We start from the raw sequence: 23,921 nt of genomic DNA, 5'->3' as shown, positions 1-23,921 counted from the left end.
AAAATGAAGCTTTGCATTTTGAAAGCATGCGAGGATTTCACTCTCTCCAGACGGTGGGTTAACAAGGTGTAGTTCAAGGTTTCTTTCTCTGTCACGGTTGACAATTACACCGTCCGTGGATGATGGTACTGGCTGAAAGACCTGTGTGGCTTGACTTTGACTCACATTCCAGAACTGACCCCGCTGCCCTTTCTTTCTCCCTTTCACATGGTTGTGGATGAGACACGGGGACATCCGTAGAACAAAATAGACAGCATTTATTAAATATGTGTGATCTGGGTTATATTCCCAAGGCAGGGCATGCATGAAGGGATTTCTCATTCACGTAACAAAAATATCAACGGATGCTGAAAACATTCCACAATTGAGATGTCCACACCCTACAAAATTCTCTGTAAATGGAAGTGAGGAAGGGAAGAAAAAAAATCACAGGTTGTGCAAGTACAGTGATTTCAGCTGGCCCTCCAAAAGGCATAAGGCACAAATCAAGACGAGGGGATCAGCACGTCAGAATGACGCTTGGAGATGTCAGGCCCAGCAAGGGCCGCCTCTAATAATGGCTCCTGCAAACACTGCCTCAGACCCAGAGGACAGAGCACCTGCATGCTGGGAACACTTCCTATCCAGGCGCTCCCGTCTATACTCCCTGTGGGCCAACCACTCTGGGCTCCAGCAACATGGCCTCTAATACTAGTCTGGGTAAAGAACGCCTTCACCCTGTAACATGTGATCCTGACAAGAATTCCCCATCAAGGCCCTTGCCCTCCCAACCAAAGTCTAGTGAAACAGACAATGGATGGTGAGGGGGTTCTGACTGGATTTCAGGGTCTACACAGGAAACAAAGGAGGATAGAGGATATGTTGGTTGGGCTTTTGAAATACCACCTCATCAACCCCCCGCCCCTCTCTCTCCTTCATGCCTTGGATGTGGCCCAGAATCTCAGCAAGGTCCATTCTGGCTTAAACCGTGTTGTGTGAGAAAGCAAATGTCCTCCATCATTGCAGACGTCAGCACTCAGCGTGAGGATCTCCGTCCCTCTGTAGAAGAGGGTCCGCAGCCTGGGGTCTAGGGCCCAGTCTTCTTCACGGTCAGCTCCAGGACCCGCGTGTATGGCGTGTAGCTCCGGGAGGGCATGGCGATTTCACGGGTTCTGCCGGGCTGGCTGCGAAATGAGATAAGGCAGGTCAGGAGGCTGAGACGACACTCTCCCCACTCTCCGTGTGTTAAGACAACCTTAGGAAATGGGCTGTCAGCACACAGACATGTTTAAAAGACAACGGTAACACGGTTCACTAAAGGAACCACTGAGACACCGGTGGCTCTACCTTCCATTCTGGAGCCGGGGCTCCATCCCTGGCCAATGCACAACCACTACCCGGTGTTTGGTGAAGGCTTGCTCGTGGTTCTGATGTGGAACGGACTGACGATTCACTGATGAGGGGAGCTGACTGAGTAGGAAGAAAGGTCTGGTCATCTAGTTCCAAAAACCAGCCCACGAAATCCCTATGGATCACAGCCGTCTGGTCCACGGTCAACCATGCTGGGTCAGCATTTTGTTCTGCTGTGCCAGGAGCCAACTCAACAAGAGTTCACAACACCACCAACAGCAGCAATAAGTTATCAACTTTTAAAGATGGTGTTTGGCATCGGTGTCTCAGAAAAGTACAAAACTACACCCGAGACTCATCGTTTGGGGGAGAGAGTTCAGAGAGGTATACTAGTAATGTGATGTGTTCGGTACCATCTCTGTTTGCCCACTCAGGCTCACTCTGCCCCTCACCCAGCTCTGGGCCCAGGGAAGCTAACCTGGAAGGACTGCATCAGGGGCTCCTTTGCCTCTGGGCTCCTGGTTGGCTTTGACTAGTTGGGAGAGGTCAGTGGGAGAGCTGAGCGGGAGGACAGAGAGCTCAAGACCGGCATCCCTCCCTGCTCCGCTGCAACTTGGTTGTGTTTGCTGTCGATTTTCAACTCATAGTGACCCCCATGTGACAGAGTAGAACTGACTCACGGAGTTCTCTAGGCTTCAGTCTGGATGGGAGCAGATCACCCAACCTCTATCCTGCAGAGCCACTGGGCGAGTTTGAACCTGTGGCCTTTTGGTTAGCATGTAACCACTGTGCCAAGTTGGCATCATTTCTCTACCAAAGGTCACAGCTCCTGTGGGCAATCTGTCCTTAGAGCAACCACTCTCCCTGGCTCTTCTCTCCCTTTTGCTACCCTGTCCTTCTGCCCCTCGGCTCCAGGCTCTCACAGCTAGAATGTGCACCTTTGTAAACAGTCCCTTCATTGAACTCTTCAATCTTCCCTTGCTGCCAGGGCCCGAGCAATCTGAGAATGAACGTGCTGGGGCACACGGAGGACAGAACAAGTCCACATCCGAACAAGCAGGAGATCAGCACATGTGTAAAGGGAGGTGGATCTTTTGTCAATTGAGTGAGGAGGAGATGGGAATTCCAGGCAGACGGGACAGTCAGTGCAAAAGCCCATGGGTGCGAACTGAATTTAGTGGGTCTGGAGCAAAGAATTCACAGTGGCAAGGGATTGGTGATGGAGGGGAGCAAGACAAGTGAGGCCCTGTGTGCCTTGCGAAGGGGCTCAGAAGGTGGTAGTGGTGGTTGACTGCCATCAAAGAGATTCGGACGCACAGCATCTCTATGTGACAGAGTCAAGCTGCCCTCTTGGGTTTTCTGACAGTGACAAAGAGGAAGGCCCTCCACACGATGCCCTCCACACCGTGGCTGCAGCAACAGCTCGAACATAAGAACAGGAGTGAGGGTGGGGCAGGACCGGGGAGCGGGGATCTTGTTCCGCTCTGCAGAGGGCACGATGAGTTGGAACCCACAGCCGCCCCTGGGGGTCCTTGGCTGCCATCTTTCCCGAAACAGATGGTCCTTCTCCGACAGCCGCTGGGTGAGTTCAAACCCTCACACCAGCCGCTCTGTTAGCAGCCGAGCTTTCACCGTGTCACCACCAGGGGCTCCCTTGAGAAGGTTTTGCAGGGAGGGGCATGATCGATTCTAGCAAGATTCCTAGGGCAGTAATGAGAGTTGATGGCAGAGAGGTTCGTCTGGAGGTGGGAAGGTGAGAAAGGCCTTCAGCGTCAGAGTTGAGAGTCCGAGGGAACTTGAATGTCAGCAGCTGCACTGAAGGTGAAGTCGCAGGGACAAGTTAGGGAGGTATTTCAGAAGTCGAATGAACAGAATTGGATTGCCAAAGCAGAGACATAAGCTCCCTTTCTTATTCCTCCCAGATATACACGTATAACTAGACGATATGCCCCAGCTTCCCTCTCGATATGCTGGTATGTGACTAAATGGGCAAAAACGATTCACATGATTTTGTGTTTAGCCTGTAAAAAGCCTTTCTCAAAATATGCCAAGCTCTGTCTCATCCCTGGAGCACAGAGGATATAGTAGAGGAAATGATCAGACCCCAAAGCCAAGCAGAGTCAGCCACTCGTGGGAAGAACCCTGGGTTCCTGAAGGACTGGGTGGAGCAACGTCCAGGCCAACCTACTTCGAACTGCGATGTGAGAGCAAGCAGTCTTTACCGGGCTAAGCCACGGAGACTTGTGGGTGGCTTCTTACACGGTGTACTCTCACTAGTGCAATGACCAATTGGGTATGTGAGACATAAGAGTGAACGCCCTTCCTTCTAACTCCCAGGTCAATCATTCACAAAGCAGTATGAAGTCTGTCCCCTTGACGCCTGTTTTGCGATCTCTTCTCTACTCCCTCAGTCCCCGTCCAGAGTCACGCTCTCATAATCCAGCTTTGAATTTTGGAGTAGTGTCCCAAGTGATCTCGCCACTGGCAAGTCTCCCTTCTCCCCGAATCCTATCCATTTTGCTTTAAAGATGTTTTCCTACAAAAGACAATCAGTGCGTCTTACTGTTCTGAGAAGCCTTGCAAGTCACCCTATTGCTTCCCAGATGAGTTCAAACTCCTCAGCTTGGCCCAAGAGCCGGCCATGATCTCCTGTGGTATCTCTTCTCTGGCTTTGCTAAGTACCATGCCAAAAAACAAACAAACAAACTCACTGGCTTCGAGTTGACTCTGCCTCATAACGACCCTACAGGACGGGGTCTGTGGGTTCGAAGACTGTATGTAATTCCTTACAGGAGTAGAAAGCCTCCTCTGTCTCCAAGTAGCACACAGTGCCCACAATTTAGCACCGCTCCACACCTGTGGCCCTTCTCATGCTGCCCCCTCTGCCTTGCCTGTAACCATGATCAAAGGCGCCTGGTGAACACCTGACTAAATGTCAAGACTCAAAGCAAACACGCCCATATCCCTCTATCCCACCTCTTCCTCCATCTGCACGCCCATTCTCCCTCCCCCCAGGAACTGATGCAGCCAGTCCTGCTATAAGGACTGTTGTTAGGTACCAGCTTCCTTGCCCAGTGGTGCTCGATGCTGAATGGACTCACCTGCACTCACCTTCTCATACCACCTCCCCTTGCCCGGTTGTGACGGCATCAAAAGTGTGATGAGGGACAGCTTCTTAAATGGGTAAGGGGGAGGGGGGGACGGCGGTTACGTTAGAAATAGGAAGAGAATTCTAAACTTCACAAGTCTCCTTCCAAGAGATTCAACGTATCTTCCTCTCTGGCTCCCCCCACCCTACTCTCCACTGTAATGATGTTCTGTGAATGGTTGTCACGCAGGCTTCTAACATAAGGTGACCAGATTTTAACATTGGTAAAGCGGGACACCATTGATAAAATTCATATCCTGGCGAAAGAGCCACATGGGAGCCGAAAACCATATACCCTAGCTTGTCATGCATTCTTTCCAAAAATTGGGACTTTTTAAAAATGCTGCGGGACACGGGACAAATTGTTAGAAATCAGGACTGTCCTGCCAAAAGCGGGACATCTGGTCACCTTCTTTTAACATATCACTGGAAACAACTTCCTGCACGCATGCTCTGCTCATCTGTCTTCTCTACAAGGTGTAATTTCTGTAAGGCTCCGATCCTTCATCACTCATTGTCATGATCCCATTGGCTCGCAGGCCACGCACAGAGCTATCACTCACAAATGAATGGCACAGGACACCAGGGGCTGAGGGAGTTTCCAGAAGGAGTGAGTTGTCACAGTGTTATCTGTCACATGGAAAAATCGATACGATCCCCATCAATCGGGGTCCTTGGTGACCTGAGCAGGCAGTTTCGTGCATTGCCAGGGGCAGGAGCCAGGAGGCAATTTGTGTCACCCTTCCGGAAATTTCCGAAGAATAGAAGTGGCTTCCATCGATATTCTAAAAGCCCATCAAGTACAAGATATACTTATAAAGGAAGACCTCTGGGCTTCGACATTAGGCTCTCCTATCCTTTAAGAAAAGGATGTGAGATACATTATTTAGGGAATCACTAGAGAAACAACAGGATTTTGACAACACAGATAATTTCAACTGAAATTCAACCATTTCCTTTATTCCATTCAGGTTACTGTTTACATTTTTGAATTGTAATCTGTAAAGAGGCAGTTCCCGGGGGAGAAACTATTGTAGACTCAGCAGCTACAGCTTTGACAGAAAGCAACTTTGCGCCCTGGCTTCTGAACCGAAATAGATGCAGACACAAGCGTTTTTTAAAGTACTTGCTGTATACCAGAGGAACCCTAGTGGTGCAGTGCGTTATGTGTTGGGCTGTTAATTTAGCAGTTCAAAACCAGCAGCTGCTCTGCAGGGCACAGATGAGGTGTTCTACTCCTGCAAAGAGTTACAGTCTAGGAAACGCACAGAGGCAGTTCTCCTATGTCCTTTAGGATAGCTAGGAGTCAGAATGGACTCAATTAACAGTGAGTTTGGCTGGGATTTACCTATGACCATGAAGAACTCACACACACTGAATTCCAACTCATAACGACCCTACAAGACAGAGTATGTGGTAGTTACATAATCTGGTGTTAACTTGAGACTATTAAGAGTGGAGGGGTGGCGTTTAGCCTGTCAATCAGGTAGCAACTTGATGACCTCATTTGGAGGCCCTAGGGAGATAAATAGCTCATTGGAGGCCAGACCCACACTCACGCTCTGCTTCCTCTTCCTGCTGACAAGCCACAAGTAGCTAAGTTGATGGAGTCAGAGCCCTGGAGCCGGAGGAGCCATGTGGAGACCCACGCCAGCACTGAGATGCTTCCACTACCACTGGATCCATAAGACTTTGCACCCACTGGCCTGTGATCTTCCTGCATTCAATGTCATTCCATGTGTTGCATGAGTCTGAAGAGGAATTTACAGACTGGTATCTGACATATGGGCTAATATTGGACTTATGGGCTTGATCTGGGATGTTTTCTTAATCTACAATTACTCTTTTAAATAAAGCTCTTTCTTGTACACAGGAGTGTCTATAAATTTGTTTCTCTAGTCTATCTGGATTAACACAGAGTAGAACTGGTCCCTAGGGTTTCTGAAACCAATTATTTATGGGAATAGACAGCCTAAGCTTTCTCCCTCGGAGCAACTGGTAGGTTTAAATTGCGAACCTTGTGGTTAGCAGCCCTATGCTTAGCCCACTAAGCTACTAAACCAAATGAAGCCAAGCCCAGCCCAAATAAAACAAAACAAACTCACTATCAAGTCAATTCCAACCCACTGTGACTCGACAGGACAGGTAAGACTGCTCCTGTGGATTTCTGAGACTGTAACTCTACATGGGAGTAGAAAGCCTGTGTCTCCCGAGGAGTGGCTGGTGGTTTCAAACTGCTGACCTTGTGGATCACAGCCCAACTCCTAACCACTATGCCACCAGGGTCCTACAACTGCCACCAGGACTCCTTAAGCAATAATTATTAAGCAGGATGCCTATTAAGCAATCATTTGAAACTGCTGCCTAAGGTCACAAGCTGCCTTAGAACTTAATGGGATTGGTATCTTTCATGTATTCATCCAAAACGTGCTTACTGAGAATCCACTGAGTGCTTGACTAAGGGCCTGTCACAGGAACCAAACAGTTCTGGGTGGGACAGAGGAAACAGGGTGCAGGTAAGGTAAGGAGGGAGTAATGAGAGTTGCTTTGTGTCTCTGAAAATAAAGAAAACGCTAGTTTCAAATAGTGAACCTCTCATCTCTTTAGCAAGACCAAAAGAAAAAAAGGAGGGAAAGGAGAGTCCATTTAACTGCTGTTGCTGGTGTTCTTGGGCTGATTCTAACTGCCCGTAACCCCTTGTATCATAGGATAAGGCTCCCAGGGGCTTCTCTCACTATAATCCCTGTGGAAGCAGAGTTGCCATGTGGGTTTAAACTACTAACCTTTCAGGTAGCAGTCAAGTGCTTACCCACTACACCAGAAACACTTGCAGGTGTGAGGGGCAAGGAGGAGCTGGCCAAGTGCTGCTCCACAGAGAAGCTTTGCGTGCAGGTCCTGGGACTCACTGGGACCCCTCTGGAGTCTCAGCTGGCAGCCGCCTCACCAATCAGCAACCAGCCTTCTCCAGTTCTATGTGCCCTGTAGACAAGCGATTCCCCAAATGGGTGGCACTACTTCCTGGGGGGCGCTGGCAAGATCCACGGGGGCTACAAAGCAGATACCTACACTTTATCCTGAATTGAGGGCTACAGTACAAAAGTTTTTCATTACTAGGGGGTCTCTGAGCAATTTTTATTCCCTGAAAAGGGGACAGTAGGGTCAGCAATCTTTTGAGATGGAAGAGTCAATCCTGTCCCACAATAACCGAAAAGTTCTTCAAAAGTCACAAATATATATTTCAAAGCTAATGAAATCACCATTATCTGAGTAATACCCTTTAACAGTGGCGATTAAAATTTTTTTTAAATTTTTAAGTGGCGATTTAAAAAAAATCACCATCATTTGAATAATATCCTTTCAAGGTTTTAAATTTTGTGGCAGAGCCACATGTATGCACAGAACAGCCGCAGTTTGCTGACCCCTGGTGCAGACCCTTCGAACCACTGACAGTTTAAAGAGAGTTCTAGGCATATGGAAGCACTGTATCCTTGATGGGGCTATCAATCCACTTAATGAAATGACTAATTATCACCAATAAAAATTACACTTAGGAACTTGCCCAATTCACTTATGCTCCATGCACTGTTTAGTTAGGGTTTCAACAAGAATAGTAATAGTTGGAATAGTTAAAAATAAAATAACCCTTTTGCTTTGGTAATGATAGTTATTAGTTATACTAGTTAATAACATAATGTATTGAGTGCTTAACCATCATCCAGTTACTGTGCCAAATGCTTCATACACAAAGGTTTCTTTCCATCTCTCAGCAGCCCTGAGAGCCTGTCATCTTCCCTCTCACTTTCCAGAGGAAGGTGGAGACTCTCAAGAGCTTAAGTGTCCCACCCAACACTGTGTTCAACTAGCAATTGAACTGGAAGGGAACCCAGGCAGCCTGAGACTCCTCCGCGTCCCACTGGGCCACACCACCAGGCCCTTCCTGGCAGAAGAACTGAGGGTGAGAACAAATGCCTTATGATCAAAGTTTCATTCCGTAGTCCTATTGGTTTGAAACACTCTGAAAGCCTCAATCTAAAACATGTTCAGGAAAGTGCCATGTAGCCGCGTATTCGTTCCATCCAAGTTTAAGTCAACGTGAGCACCAGAGATCTTGCTAGAACAGCCAGAGCACAATTCAGCAACTCCATTGACTGAGAACTGGACACGGAGTGGTCATGAGAGGGTGAGGCTGCTGCCCAGACTCAAAGGACCTTGCTTCAAGGTGGCTTCCAGTGCGTGCCTTGATCTCTGTGGGCCTCAATGTTTGTATCTGTGAAGCCAAGGGCATTAGATTGGACCAATGGTTACCCAGTGGTGTTTGTTTGCTTGGGGCTTTAATCTGGTTTTTAAAGAGTTAATGATCCCTTACTATTTGGTAAGCGTGTACACAGCCATGACATTCTCACTGGACACTGTCTCCATTGATTGCTCAATGACATTAGGGGCTTTTTGCACACAGTGTCAACATTCTCCGTAACCATGCTCTGGTGGTTCTATTTCGACACTCTGGTTTCCCTGCCCCCCCTTATCATCTCGGTAGCTTAAAGTAATTGTTGTCTTTGTGGTGTCGTCTCTTACAGAGGGTCCAATTTACTTTTGGCAATAGCCCTTGATTTCAGAGAGCACCTCTCCATACCAAACTCACGGCCGTCAAGACAACTCCGACTATTGGGAATTAATTCAACATTTACTCAGATTGTTTTTGGGGTTTGGGCATCCCATAGGTCAGCTCCTCACTGACACCCCCAGCCTCGCTTTCCCCCCACTTCCCCATGGCACCCCAAAACCTCCCCAGGAGCAAGGCAGTGCCAGGAAGCACAGGCTGAAAACGGCCACACTGATTATCTCTAAACCTCCCTTGCCCCTCTCCAAGACTTCGGGGGTGCCTCTCACACAGTAGGCACTTCATAAAGCCGTGCGGGGACACAAATGAAATACTGCTGTGCCTTTTTGGAAATGCGGATATGTAGTTTTCATTTCCTCTGCTGACTGACCCAGGTAGTTAAAGCCCTGAGATGGATCCTGGGGGAAACCAAACACTACATTTATGGAAACGCTGCTTTCAGATATGGAGGTGACTTCCAAGTTCACTGTGACCATAAGTTAAGGGTCTGTCAGCACTTCCATTATGAAAACCACTTTGCGGTTTCATAACTGAGTTGTAAAAGTTTGCTTCGGGCTATACTTCGGCATACAAATTGAAAAGCTTATTCTAAGCCAAAATGTGGGAATTAGAAAACAAACAATTTATTGGTTTCAGGCACAGTTTTGAACCCGACTTAGCCATGCAAGATTTATTATGTGGGCAATTAGTGAAGACAGGGCCATTTGGTTCTTGAATTTTTTTTAAGGGGGCAAGGTATGACCAACTCTTTGTATTTTGAAAGAAGAGCCCCTGGCCACCATCAATCCTTCTTTTGGGCTATTTGTGCTTATGATGCATGGAAGATTACACACTGAGGAGACCCCGACTCAACTTACAGTTTCTTTTCTCTGGTTGTTTTCTTTCTTTAAACCTTTCTGTAAATCACATCCAGCCAAACCAAGCAGTGCAGATTCCGATTCATAGCTACCATACAGGGCATATAGGACGGGCTAGAACTGCCCCCTGTGGTTTCTGAGACTGTAGATCTTCACATGAGTAAAACACCTCTCTCCTTAATCACATCAGGACGATAACATTGCCTATTTCCATCCAAAGACAAGTGATTCAAATAAGAACAAGAAAGGGACTGGGGGACTTGTTATTCAATTGGGGGTGGGGTGGGGGGGTAGGGAGGGTTCAGGAGCAGAATTCACGTCTTCTACTCAAGAAACCAAGCTCAATTCCCAGCCAAGGCACCTCCTGTGCAGCCCCCACCTGTCTGTCAGTGGAGGTTTGGGTATGGCTGTGATGCTTAATAGGATTCAGCGAAGCTTCCAGAGTAACACAGACTAGAAAAACACAGACTAGAGATCTATCTACAGTGAACCCTCGCCACTTCGCGCATCGACTTCCGCGGCTTCACTCTATTGCTGTTTTTGCGTAACAGCGCATGCTCTGTCATTACTGCCACTGATTGGCTCATACTGTACACGCTTGATGCCATAAATAATATAATAAATAATAAATGATAATTGTAACGTCCAAAATGTTTTACCGTATTTTCCCTTTTTCGTTTAATAAATTGGGTAATACGAGTGTAATGGTGACTAAAGGGTGTTTTTTCATGTCCTCTATGCTCTAACTATGAAAATATTTGATTTACAAATAAGGAATCCTACTTCGCGGAATTTCATTTATCACGGTAGGGTCTAGAACCGATTAACCACGATCAACGAGGGCTCACTGTATTTCTGAAAACACGTTGGGTTACCACAGTCTGGCATCGTTGTGCACTGAAGAGGGCTGGGCCTGGCTCAAGGGCAGATCAGCAACAGCAACCACACACAGCGGCTGGTGTGGAAGAGAACTGGGACGTCATCTGGTCAGACTCTGAGTTTACATACCAGGGAACCGAGGCTCCAGGGATGACAGATCTCTCGGAAGGCATCTTGCTTCTGGCCACGAACAGGAGAACCCGGAGGCATCCCTTATGCTAACTTGATCACTGGCTCATCATCATTCCTACCAGATGTAATCATTAGAAACTCCAGATTCCCCATTGTTATGGGTGATTACAACATCTAACGGGACACACACTGATGGTGCTGAGAGTATATAAGAATACCACCTCCTACACACAGTGGGTCTGGTACTTTGTCCTTCTGAGGACCTAGTGACAAGCCACATGAGATTACGGGCCCTGTGGCACGGTTCTGGCACGGTTCCGAGTCCCTGGAGCTGGTGGGTTAGTTAGCAAATACAAGTTAAGAGGTCACAGCTGGTAACTTCACGCAGGGAGAGACCCAGGCATGGGCCTGGGAGTAGTTTAACAACAAATGGGTCAGTCCTTCAGCTTGAGAATGCAACTGGAGAAATCAGGCTACAGTTACTGAACATCTGCTTCCAGAACAAATCATTTACTAGGAGTCTGATCCAGTGCTTGACAATACTCTGTTATGGCACTCGAGACAGAATAAACGCGCTTCAAAGTTGAGACCTTCCTCCCCTCCTCTATATGACTAGACTCTAAATCGCAAACTCACTACCATCCAGTAAATTCTGACTCACGGCGACCCTATGGGACAGAATAGAACTGGCCCTGCGAGATTCTGAGACTGTTATTCTTTAGGGGAATAGAAAGCCAAGTCTTTCTCCCGAAGAGCGGCTGGTGGGTTCAAACTGCCAACCGTGCGCCCAGTGTGTAGCCACTATGACACGAGGGCTGCTCGGTACTACTAAAACACCTTGTTAGTCCCTCTGACCGTGTGATGAATGCCAGCTTCCCCACCAGTCTCCTCCACCCGAACTGTGCTTGGGAGCAGGAACCACATCTCAATCCACTCTACATCACAGCCGTCAGGCACAGGGGAGATACTCACTAGCCGCTGGATGAAAGAACAAACACACGCCCTTCCTAATCTCTGTCTGCAGCGTCTGCCCAGCTCCCTCCTCTGTCCCCTCCACTTTGCACACGGCCCCTGCTCCCACAGAAACCAGTCAGAACACACCCCTCAGCAGCCACCATGTCACTGCACAGAAATGTTTTTTATAGGGAAAAAAAATAAAAGAAAGAAATTTGGGCAATAATAGCCCAGGAAAGTATTTCCTGAAGTCAAAGAGGAATTTGAGTCAGAAAAACAGGAAATTCCTAAATACCTGGGTAGGAGATCACAGCCCACTCCAATCTCTCTGGTTTCCACTTCAGTCTTAAGCTGGGTTTCTGTTAAGTAGTCCAACCTGCTTTGCAGCTCATTATTCTAGAGATGAAGGAAAAACAACAACAAAAAAAACATTGTTCAAGCAACTATATTCCCTCCAAAATCAGCATGATTCAATTTATATGCAGCGTCTGGATTTTTCTCAGACCTGGATAGCTATCCCAGCCTACTTACTGAGTACCCGAAAGGGAAGCTACACTGTGTCATACGGGGTCCCTATGAGCTGAACTTGATTTGATGGCTCCTAAAGACAGCAACAAGTGCCCACTTTATAAGAGAGAGTTTTTGTGTCAACTTGGCCGGGCGAGGATTCCCCATGATGTGAGATCTCATAGAAGGTCATCAACTCCATGGAGAGATCTTCTGGGAGGACAGCCAAGAAGTTGTGGGATGCCATGTGTGGAGTGTGTGCCCACTCCCAAATCAGGTCAGGTCCCACTCAGTACAATTGATGAGAAGTTTCATCAGGGGAGTGGTCTGATGCTAAACTGACTCTTGGAGAAGACTTCTTCCATTCATGCAGATATGAATCCTGCATCTCCTGTCTCAACTTAGACTTGAAACAACAAACAGCCCACTGTAGTGCCTGTGGAACCAGGGTGCAATCAAGGAACTGCCATATTGCCTGCCAACCTGGGATGCATTTGACTCTGCAGCCATAAGCCTGGCTTGCTGACCGTGGATTCATCCATCTCTGCCTCCACCAGCCTCTGGGCTTCCTGCTTCCTGGCTCATCTTCCTGGCAGTTACGTGAGTCAGGAATGGCCTTAACATCTGACTCATGGACTTGACCTTGACTGGATGTAACCACTTCTACAACTGTGTGAGCCACTTCCTTGATGTAAAAGTATGTAGGTTTCCCTCGCTGGCTTTGCTTGTCTAGAAAACCTAGCCAACCATAGTGTTAAAGAAATATTCATTGAATATTGATGGAATATTTACAAATAGCTTTCTATTTATATAGTTGCATATGCATCTAATTTTACATAAATGAAATTAAATACCCTAAACTATACTATAAACTGCTTTTTGGCTCCTCATCCAATAGGGTTTTAAAAAATATCTTCCATGTTTATTCGTTTTATTTTTAAATTAACAAACTATTTTAATGTGTTCACAGCATTCCAGTGTATGGGCATACCTTACTTATTTAACTGGCTTCTTACTGATGGGCATTTAGGTATTTATCTTTTTTCCCCTGCAATTATAAATAAGGTGCAGCTCAACTTTAACACCCTCTCATTAAACTATAAAATGAGTAAGTCTATTAATTTTATTTAGTGGGAAATACCTCTCTAACTTAATAATTAGTATTTCATAGGTGTGAAGAATTCTGAATCCCAAACAAATAAAGCAGAACAAGCCACTTGAGATTAAAATTAGCATTTTGAATAGTTCGCCCACCCCCACCCCCCAACCCCACCCCCCAACAATTCACATTGCTTGAAGATTAGATGCCCAAGAACTGGAAATGCACCTCATAGGGAGATGAAAGAAAGAAAGAAAGAAAAGAAGCAAGAGAGGTGAAGACTTGGAAATGAAAATAGATGAAGCAAGTATGCCCAGATTCCAAAAATGAAAAATCACACAAGATTTAAAACAAAACCAAAAAAACAACGTTTTGACAGTGATTATATTTAGAATTTTGAGTACTTTTTAAAAAGGTTCTTCTATATATTTTCTTACCGTTTATAGTATTTTTCTAGCATGAGGCACAACCATGTCTAGCTTATTGGCTGTGTTCTCGAAGTGTGGCAAACAGGAGGTGCTCAATAAATCCTTACGGAATTAGAAAATGCATAGATGTTTTTCAACAAGCATATTCCATGTATAGCCAGAAAACAATGAAAGCAGGTGTGTGGTTTTAAATCTCTTTTTAAAGTCAAAACTGAAGTTGGGACATGGTTCTAAGATCCTAGTTATGCCAAGAGCAGCTCCCTGGTTTGTAAGGAGGAATGTGGGCAGTGACTCAGTGGCTCCTCCTCTGCCTGCGGGACCCCAGCGCTCGGACAATCTGCGTCCTCCGGAAGGGGAAGACCGCCGGATGCCTCTGGCAAACAGGAACCCGTGTAAAGAAGAGAACGCTTCCCAGACTGCTTAGCTGCTGACAGGCCCTGACAGATCTATGGGCGCTGAGTGTATCGCCTGGTGCTCTGGATGGGGGAAGGGTGTGGCACAGGGCCAGGGACACACACACACACACACAGCTTCCCCAGCAACATCTGGACTTTCCTATTCACTGGGAAAGAGAGAGGCAGAAGAGCCCTGACCTTGAACAAGCTTGGCCATCCCAGAGCCTTGCCCCTTTTCAAAGGAAAGAACCGAATCACAAGGAGGTCACAGAATGTTGGGCTAGGGCCTATGGTGGAGGGGCATAAAAGACAATGTTTGGACATATGCCCCAATCGGGATTCCGTGAACAGAGGGGAGATCACCCCAAATCCTTGGTCCGGGTTCATGAGAACTCTCCATGTGCACGTCAGAGATGCACAACGCAAAGGAACCAAACGCTTCTTGTGGAAATATGAGGCATCAGTAAAGAAAAAAAATATGGGGTGGCTGTATGAAACCCTGTGTGGAATTAGGTAGGGAAACAGGATCAGCCTTACAGAGATGAAGGTACCATGATTTGCAACCTGAGGACCTCAGTCTTACGGTAGCCACTCAACTTAGAAGCACTCACACCTGACTCGCAGCGCCCCTAGAGGGCAGCGCAGAACTGCCCCTGTGCCTTTCCCAGAGTGTAACACTTCACGGGAAGTAAAAAACCCTGTCTTTCTCCTGAGCAGTGGCTGGCGGGTGGCTTGTCGGTCGCAGCCCAACACGTAACCACAATGCCACCAGGGCTCCTCATGAGAGGGACGGTGTCATGAAAATAACAGAACAAGGGCCATGCCAACAGTACAAGTTCAATCCCTTTGTGACTTCGGATTAACCCCAAACTGGAAAAGGCATTTCAATGAACGCCCCACGTGCTCAGGAAGATGAAGTCTTCCCCCTTCTTTGCAAGGAACTGAGATGGAAATCCAATGTTTGGTCCCTCCCATGTGCAGGGATGCTGAAGCGCAGGTTGTGCAAGGACGTGAGAAAGGCCAGCCAATTGGCCAGGTGGCCCAGCTTACAGGAAGAAATACGTTGCCTACCTTCACTGGGTGAAGCAAGATCAAGCTAATGGCTCAACTGCCCATGCGGGCCTTCACCCCAGCAAGGTGGGTATGACGAGGCTCCAACTGGTCCAAGACCACAAACAGATCCTCAGACGGAAATCCAAAGGAGAGGGGCAAACACAAGGAAGAATCACTTGGAAAGGAGAGGGGCAAACACAAGGAAGAATCACTTGAAAAAAACGCAAGAGTCAAATAGTCCCATGCACAACTTCCATTAAACCTGGCAAAATTGGGGAAGAAAAACAAATGCAATAAAAAGACCACCTTCCTGGCAGAAGCGAGTGGGAGAAGGAATCCAAGACAACCAGAATGGCCCACACGGAGAGCACAGGCAAGAGAGAGAATCTGAGAAGGAGATTTTGTGATCGACTTGTCTCAGGTCTCTGGCTGACTCCCTTGAAGCATGAACATGGAAGTGGGGTGTGGAGGGGGCAAACAAAAAGAGGTTTACAGCCAAGGCTTCAAGCTCTGGACAGGAAGTCACCAACTTAGGGTACACTCAAGTTATGACAAGCCACCTCTAAGCATTAGTAATACATACTAACTACATGGTTGGGGGTATACTCTGCTGCCTGCCGGTACCATTCTCCCATGTGCATTCGCAGATGTTCAATGATGTCATGGTTTACCATTCAATGCACTGCCGTGTAGATTTGGTTTTCTAAACTACCTCGGGGGCTTTAGTTGCTTGAACACAGACCCAGGTTTCAGACTAACATGGGTAAGGAGATTCGGGAAGCAGGGAGATGTTACTCGGAAGATAAGTTCATGAAACCATGGCAGTCAGCAGACTATGGAACAAGATTTTTCAGACACTGAGCGTAAGGGGCTTAATCTAAAACCCAATGTCTTTCAGGAATGGTGGTGAAATGAAGACCTTATTTTAAGATGAGAAAACTTTTAGGGATTTTGCCATCACCTGACCTTCCTTCCAAGAAATGCTGATTATTTGAAACAAAATTTATAACAATATATTATGACTAGACAACACAATCAATCTTACAATGACAAATATTTGATAACACCATTATTATAAGGAAAAAGTACGGAAAAGAAACATGGTTTTTATACCAAAAGATATGACTTTGAAGACGACAAGGAGGTCAGGGATGGGGACAGGACCAGGGAGAAGGGAGGGAGAGGAAATTATTAAGGAAGGGAGGAAGGATGGGAGGGGGGGAAGGAAGAGAACCACATTTATGGGGGGTGTTAGCAGAATATTACTGATTTCATTGGCTGAATTGGGCTATGTAACTATATACAATACTTTTCTTTAAAAAATCAAAATGAAACTTTTTAAAAAATGAGAGTGAACGTTCACAGTCTTAAACACTCCTCCAGATTCCTAACCTCTTGGATCTAAATATTGGTCTGAATAGCTCAAAAAAAGGAGGAAAAGCAACAGTGAAATGGACTTGGAATAGCTAGTGAAGAACAAGTTCATCTCAAACATATGGGGAGGGGACACAATGTATCACGGGTCTCTCGTCGATGCAGATGCAATCATTCTGACTCTCATAGGTGTGCGTTAGTAGACTTGCATGCACACAGGGTTTCTGTGTTTTTACCTGGAATGACGCGGTATTTTGAAGTGGCCTGTGAACAGTTAGCTGCATGTCACGAAATCTAGAGCAATCACCAAACTATTACAGCAAAGAGATCTAGCAAAAATGTCGACCGAAAAATTAAAACAGAAATCTAAAAACAATATTCAAATCATGCAATAAAAGGCAAGAAGAGAGGAACAAAAGAAAGGAAGGAAATCAGGGAATAAACAGGAAACATAATAAAATAGTAGCTGTAAACCCAACCATATCCATAATTAGTTAAATATTAATGGATTTTATGCAATGTTACTGGATTATACCTACATTGAAGGCAGAGATTTTTTATTCAGGTGGTATAACTCCAATACGTTTTTTGAATAAAAAAAGTAAGATAACTAAATACCATCAATAAAAGATGCACTTTAATATAAGCCGGTGGCTGGAAAGGGATACAAGACACAAATCATAAGTATAAGAAAGCAGGAATGGATTCATCAGTGTTCAATAAAATAGACTTCAACACAAAAGAAAGGTAGAGACCAACATTGCATTCAGATAGAAAATCAATTCATTACAAAGATACAATAATTGTAAATATGTATTTTCTCAATAAAGAGTCTCTAACGCATGAAGTGAAAATTGAGATTTTAAAGAGAAATAGTCAAAAGCAATGCCAACATCCCTCTCTCAATAATTGATAGAGCAATGATACAACAACCAGAAAAGTCATAAATGCTATGAACAATATTATCAAATTAATTGATACTTATAGAACACACAAAACAACAACATAATATTTTCCCATGATATTTAGCTAAGAGAAACCATATGGTAGACCATAAAACAAGTCTCAATAAATTTACAATAATTAAAACCATATAAAGTATGTCCACTGACGATAACATAATTAAATTTACAATAATAATAAAAAATAAGATAGCTAGGACAACCTCCGATATTTGGAGGTTAAGGAACATACTTCAGAAATGGATAATAATGAAAATGTAATATACCCAGGCTTGTGAGATATAGCTAAAGCGGAGTTTAGAGAGACACTCTATAGCTTGACAGGCTTAGATTAAACGAAGAAAGAAAGGTCTAAAATCCGTGGCCTGTGGTTCCACCTCAAGAAGCTTAAAAGAGAAGAGCAAAGTAAATCCAAAAGAGTTAGAAGGAAAGAAATAACAAATATTTGAATAAACGCCAAAGGAATAGAAAACAAAGTAAAAATCTGTTTAAAGAAAGAAAAGCAACAAAATCGATACCTCCCTTCTTCTCCCTTTGCCCCCACCGCAGGGCTACACTGAACAAGCACGCAAAGAGAGACAGAGAAAGAAAAAAATCACTTGGCTTAGGAATTCCGGGAGAAAGATGAAGCTGTTGCCTCCAGTAGAGGTTTACAGCATCGGGGAACCGAGTACAAGGATCTCCGTATAACCTCCCCCCTGGGGGCCGGACAACAGAAAAGTGGGTGAAGGGAGATGTCGGACAGTGTAAGACATGACAAAATAATAATAATTTATAAATTATGAAGAGTTCATAAGGGAGGGGGAAGCAGTGAGGGAGGGGGGAAAATGAGGAGCTGATACCAAGGGCTCAAGTAAAAAGCAAATGTTTTGAGAATGATGATGGCAACAAATGTACAAATGTGCTTGACACAATGGATGGATGGATGGATCGTGATAAGAGTTGTACGAGCCCCCAATAAAATGATCTTAAAAACAAACAAAAAGATCTACAGCATTGGACTCACTGGGGAGCACAAGTAGTGACCGTACCCTGTCCTACAGGGTCACTGTGAGTCAGAATGGACTCAAGGGGATTCATTTATCTTACTTTTTTCAATTTAATTTAAATTTCCATTAAAAAATACTCCTAAACTTCCAAAATCCTTTGGCTATCCAAGCACTAAAGTCTGTTCGTCCTGGCCAAACATTCTTTTAAAAATATATATACACAATTTTATTGGGACATAATCCAAATATCATACAATTCAATAGTTCAATCATATCAATAAGTATTGTGCAATCATTACCACAACCAGTGTTAGAACATTTTCTTTTTTCTTGTATTCCTTGTATTCCCCTAACTTCCCCTGCCATACCCACAAGGAACCATTAACCCACTGACCGCCTCTCTAGATCCATCGAACCTGGATTTCAATGACAGTCTATTGTTACATAAAAACAACATCACCAGGAGGATTCCACATGGAACCCCCCTAAACTACCTGGGCTTTGTCTCAAACTCACCTGGATAGCAGATTTAAGGACCTAACACACTCTATATTTAAGGCTGAACTGTCTCCATGTGAGAAGCAGATGACTGCTTCCCAAGGTTAAGGAATTGGAGGTCCTTGGACTTGGCTTGGATCTCTTGCTTTGAGGACGCCCAGTGAAGGGTGGCCTGGGGCTACCATTTACTTACTGTTTGAATGCTCCCCTTGAGTTTTTATGACATGTATTCGTTGGGGCCTACCTCTGTGAATCAGTATTATCGAAAGTTTTTCCCTATGACATTATCGATGGGGGGTTTTCTTTGTTCTGTTTTATTGTTGTTGCTTTTTGTTTGCCTGCTTGCTTCCTGTTTGTGTTGTGTGTGTTTTTCTGCATGTGAAATCCAAGACCGGCAGATCGATGGAGACAGGAACTGGATTAATAATGTCCTAGGGACACGACAGGGGAAGTTAGGGGGAAGTGGGGAGCTAACAACGAGTATGAGAAGAAACATTCCAAGATTGATTGTGGTGATGACTGCACAACTCTTCTTAAAATTATTGAGTGATTAAATTGTATATATGTAGTATATGACAAAACCCACTATTTTAAAAAAGAAACAGTAACTAGATAAGGGATCAAATATTTGATTATTAGTACCGCAAAAATATCTACATTCATGGATAGAACCGGGTAGTGTAGACAAATCATAGTCCCACAATAAATATGTATCTATATTGAAAAACAAACCTCACTGCCATTGAATTGATTCCAACTCAAAATGTCCCACAGGGCAGGGTAGAGCTGTCCCTGGGGGTTTCTGCAACCCTAACTCTGCAGGAAAAGAAAGCCCAGTCTTCCTCCAGCACAGAGTGGGGGTGGTACTGCAGGTGGTAGCCCAGCATGTCACACACCACGACACTAGGGCTCCTGTTGGTTGGTATGTTGGGAATTAGTAAGAAAGCCAAATGGGAACAAAGGAATATATGTACAGGGAAAAATGATTATCTTTTAACTTCACACAAGACATATATTAACTTAAAGAAAGATCACAGGTCTAAATGTAAAAGCAGAAACCATAAAGTTCTTAGAGAAACCATAGGACAAAATCGCGGTGACCTTGTAGTAGACAGAGTTCTCAGATAAAACATAGAAAGCACAAACTATACAAGAAAATTTAAATTGAACTTTTTGAAAGTAAAACTTAGTATCCCAAGCCAACAAACAAACCAACAAATTTAGTTCCTCAAAAGACATCATTCAAAAAACAAAAAGGCAAGTCATAGAGTGGGAGAAAAAGCTCAGAAATGCTCGCTACATCCATCAAAGGACTATCCAGAATATATAAAGAACTCCTTTAACTCAATAATAATAAGACACAAAGGAGTTTTTTTAAATCCTCCAATGAGTAAAAGATTTATATAGACATTTGACCATATGAGCCATACAAATGGCCAGTAAGCATAGAGGAAAATGTGGATATCATTTGTCCCCCGGGAAATGCAAATTGAAACCACAAGGAGACTTAAAACAACACTGGTGTGGACCCGCAAAGACTGGAATATTTAAACTGACGGTGGGAATTAAAACACTGTAATCCCCCTAAGCATCTGACAATACCTTAAAAAGTCGAACCTGCACTTACCATGCCATGCAGTGACTCCAGCACAGAGAATTGACCCAAGAGAAATAAAACTAGCTGTCCATACAAAAACGGTACAGGAATGTCCAAAACAGCTTTCTTCACAACAGCTCTGAAACGGAGATACTCTATGCATATAAACAAGTGGATGGACAAACGAGAACGTATTCATACAATGGAACACAATTCTGCAATATAATGGGATGCAAACTGCAAACAACGTGGATGTGCCTTGGAGCATTACTGAGTGCAAAAACGTACTGCCCCTGAGTCGATTCCAACTCAAAGCAACTGAAGCACAGAGCAGAACTGGCCCCATGAGCTTCCACACCTGCACATCTTCACAAGTATAAGAAGCAAGACACAAAAGAGTTCGTCTATATAAAATACAGACAAATCTATAGTGACCAAAAGGGATCAAAGTGACTGAAATAATTACTAGTGGTTGCCTGCATTTCATGGGAAACCAAGAGCTTGAGGCAAGGGACGGAAAATTCTGTATCTTGATTGTGGCAGTAGTTTCCTAGCACATAACATATGCTGAAAGCCAAAAAAACTATATGACTGGAATAGATGTGGTTTGTTTGCATAAATTGTACACAATAAAGTTGGTAAGAAGAAAAGACAAAACCAAAAGACCGCGAGGACATGGGCAGTAGGAAGAACGTCAGGGAGTCAGAGACAGACTTGAGAAATAGAGAAAATGATCCACAAAACGGACAGGTTCAATACAGCAAAACAAAGGCTCTCTGGTTCTCAGTCCCACAGAGCGTGGCTGCGTGGAATGACAGAGTTGCCTCCAACTGCTGCCTGGACCCCGTGCTGGAAAGAAACTGTCTCGGGACCAAGAATCAAGTTCTAGGATTTTCTGCTTTCAAATACCACCCCCTTGTGTTGACAAAGGTAACACATACCACACCGTGGCTGGGGAGGTCTGTGTGCCTTCCACGATGGAAGAATCCCATGTGACAACTTTTGGCTTGTGGGGGGTGAAATTATGTCACACGTAAATGGCAGCCATTTGTCTCCAACTCCCTTAGACCTAAAAGAGCAAGCAACTAGGAGCTGGCGCACCTGTCCTATTGAAGAACCTGTCTTATTGTGTCCAATAAAATGCAGTTGCAAAGTCCTGGTGCCTGGTGCTGCCAGCCGAGATTCGACAGAGAAGTGGATAATAGTGCCAAGAATGCACAAGAAACACACCGAGAGGCCAGGTGTCACACACATTAACTCAAGGACAGACAAAAGGAAGACGTTTGAGTTCTTTCCTCTGTTTTTTTTAATAATATTTTTAAAATTAGAAGTTCTATTTCAAAATATACCCACTCCTCAATTTATCAACATGATTAGGTCCCAAAGAGCAGAAATGACCATGTCAGATCAGAAAATAGAGGATGATGACATCATTCCATAACTGCCAACCCACTAAGAATCAGTGGAAGGTGGGGAGAGAGAGGGGGAGTCGATCGCAATGATCTGCCTATGGCCCCCTCCCTGGGAGATGGACAACAGAAAGGTAGGTGAAGGGAGACATCGGACAGTGTCAGACATGAAAAAATAACAATAATTTATAAATATCAAGGGTTCATGAGGGAGGGAGGGGAAAAATGAGAAGCTGATACCAAGGGCTCAAGCAGAAAGAAAATGTTCTGAAAATGTTGATGGCAACAAATATACAATTGTGCTTGACACAATGGATAGATGGATGGATTGTGATAAGAGGTGTATGAGTCCCCAATAAAATGTTGAGAAAAAAACAACACTAAGAATCATGACGCAGACAAACTACCACATAACCATACAGCCAGTTTTACTCTCGTCTAGTACCTTGGCCTTTGTTATGGCCTGGCACATGGTGTTAATGGGCAAAAGAGCCAGAGAGAGGATTTTTACTACTGTCGTAAATGTTCAATGTTGGATAACAAGATCGTCAAGAAGCAAGGAACTGAAGATTCACTTGTGGTTATAAAAAATAATACAGAGGAATTCTGTGTGCCCTTCACCCAGTTGCCCCCAGGACAACAACATCTTAGAAAACTCTCCACCAATATCATGATCAAGGTACTGGAACTAACTGATTCCCTCAATTTTTCTACCGCCCCAATTTCCTTGTAGTCGTGTGCATTTAATGCTACATAATTTTATTACATGTGTAGTGAAATTAATAGTAATTTTATTACATGCGTAGACCTATGTATTTATCACTACAGTCAAGATTTCCTCTGATTTTTAAAAGTTTAGCTGCAGTTTAGTTACAAGTTTAAGATGTCTAGTAGGCATCTGTTTTACTTTGTTATTCTTGTTAGTGTTTGTTTGCTTGTTTTTTATGTTTTCCTTTATAAGGAATCCGGGATAGGCTATCTATAGAGATAGTAACTGGACTGATGGTTCCTTGGGAGTGAGGCAGGGAAGTTTGGAGAGAAATGGAGAACTAATAATGATGAGTCCAAGAATGAAGAAACTATTCTGACACTGAGTGTGGTGATGATTATACAACTTTTACTGACGTGATTGAATGACTGAATTGTATGATAGGTGAGTGAGATGCCAATAAACTGTTGGAGGAAGGAAAGATTTCTAGCAGAGAAAAACACAGAATTTGTTCAGAGTTTCAGGAAACATCTATCTTATGAAGATTCATGCTCGTGATTTTATTTTAATAATATTTTCTACGTTGGAAATGGCAATAAACTATTACTGCTCAAGGAGGTGAGCGAATACATATTTGTTCAGTCATTTTTTAAAATAATGGCATATTTCTACATAAGAAATATTTTAACCGGTTGATAAAAAAACGCAGTCTGATGAGGCGAGGTAGAGTAAATTTTTAGAAATCCAGATAGGTGAATGCAAACCAGAAGCTAATGAGAGTTTAAACACAGGTAACTAAATATACGGGAGCTACGATTTCAGAGGCATCTCAGAAACAGAAAACTTCATTCTGGACTGGAGCTGGGCCCGTGGCTGTGGAGGGGAGAAGAGAGAGGCAGGGGTGGGGCAAGCACCCCATTCCCCCCACTCTCAGAAGACTGAGACTCCTGGGCCTAGAATCTGCCACCAGCTCATTCAAAA

The 23,921-nt window shown here is 44.5% G+C and overlaps 1 protein-coding gene across 1 annotated transcript in view; it reads right to left on the bottom strand.

Annotated features, from left to right (window-relative positions):
* Positions 1-237: 237 nt before the first annotated feature.
* Positions 238-23,921, bottom strand: part of LOC101643207 (myocardial zonula adherens protein) — a 109,691-nt gene continuing 86,007 nt past the window's right edge. Inside the window, exons 10-11 of the mRNA XM_045286472.1 lie at positions 12,216-12,316; positions 238-1,163 (exon numbers count right to left, since the gene is read on the bottom strand). Coding sequence (XP_045142407.1) covers positions 1,067-1,163; positions 12,216-12,316 — 198 coding nt within the window. The 3' untranslated portion in view covers positions 238-1,066. The remainder of the gene's footprint in view (positions 1,164-12,215; positions 12,317-23,921) is intronic.

This window comes from Echinops telfairi, unplaced genomic scaffold (genome assembly GCF_000313985.2).
Source record: "Echinops telfairi isolate 266 unplaced genomic scaffold, ASM31398v2 ScPeMD7_8;HRSCAF=38, whole genome shotgun sequence".
In the NCBI taxonomy this organism is placed as follows: Eukaryota; Metazoa; Chordata; class Mammalia; order Afrosoricida; family Tenrecidae; genus Echinops; species Echinops telfairi.
This window is presented reverse-complemented; position numbering and strand designations above follow the sequence as displayed.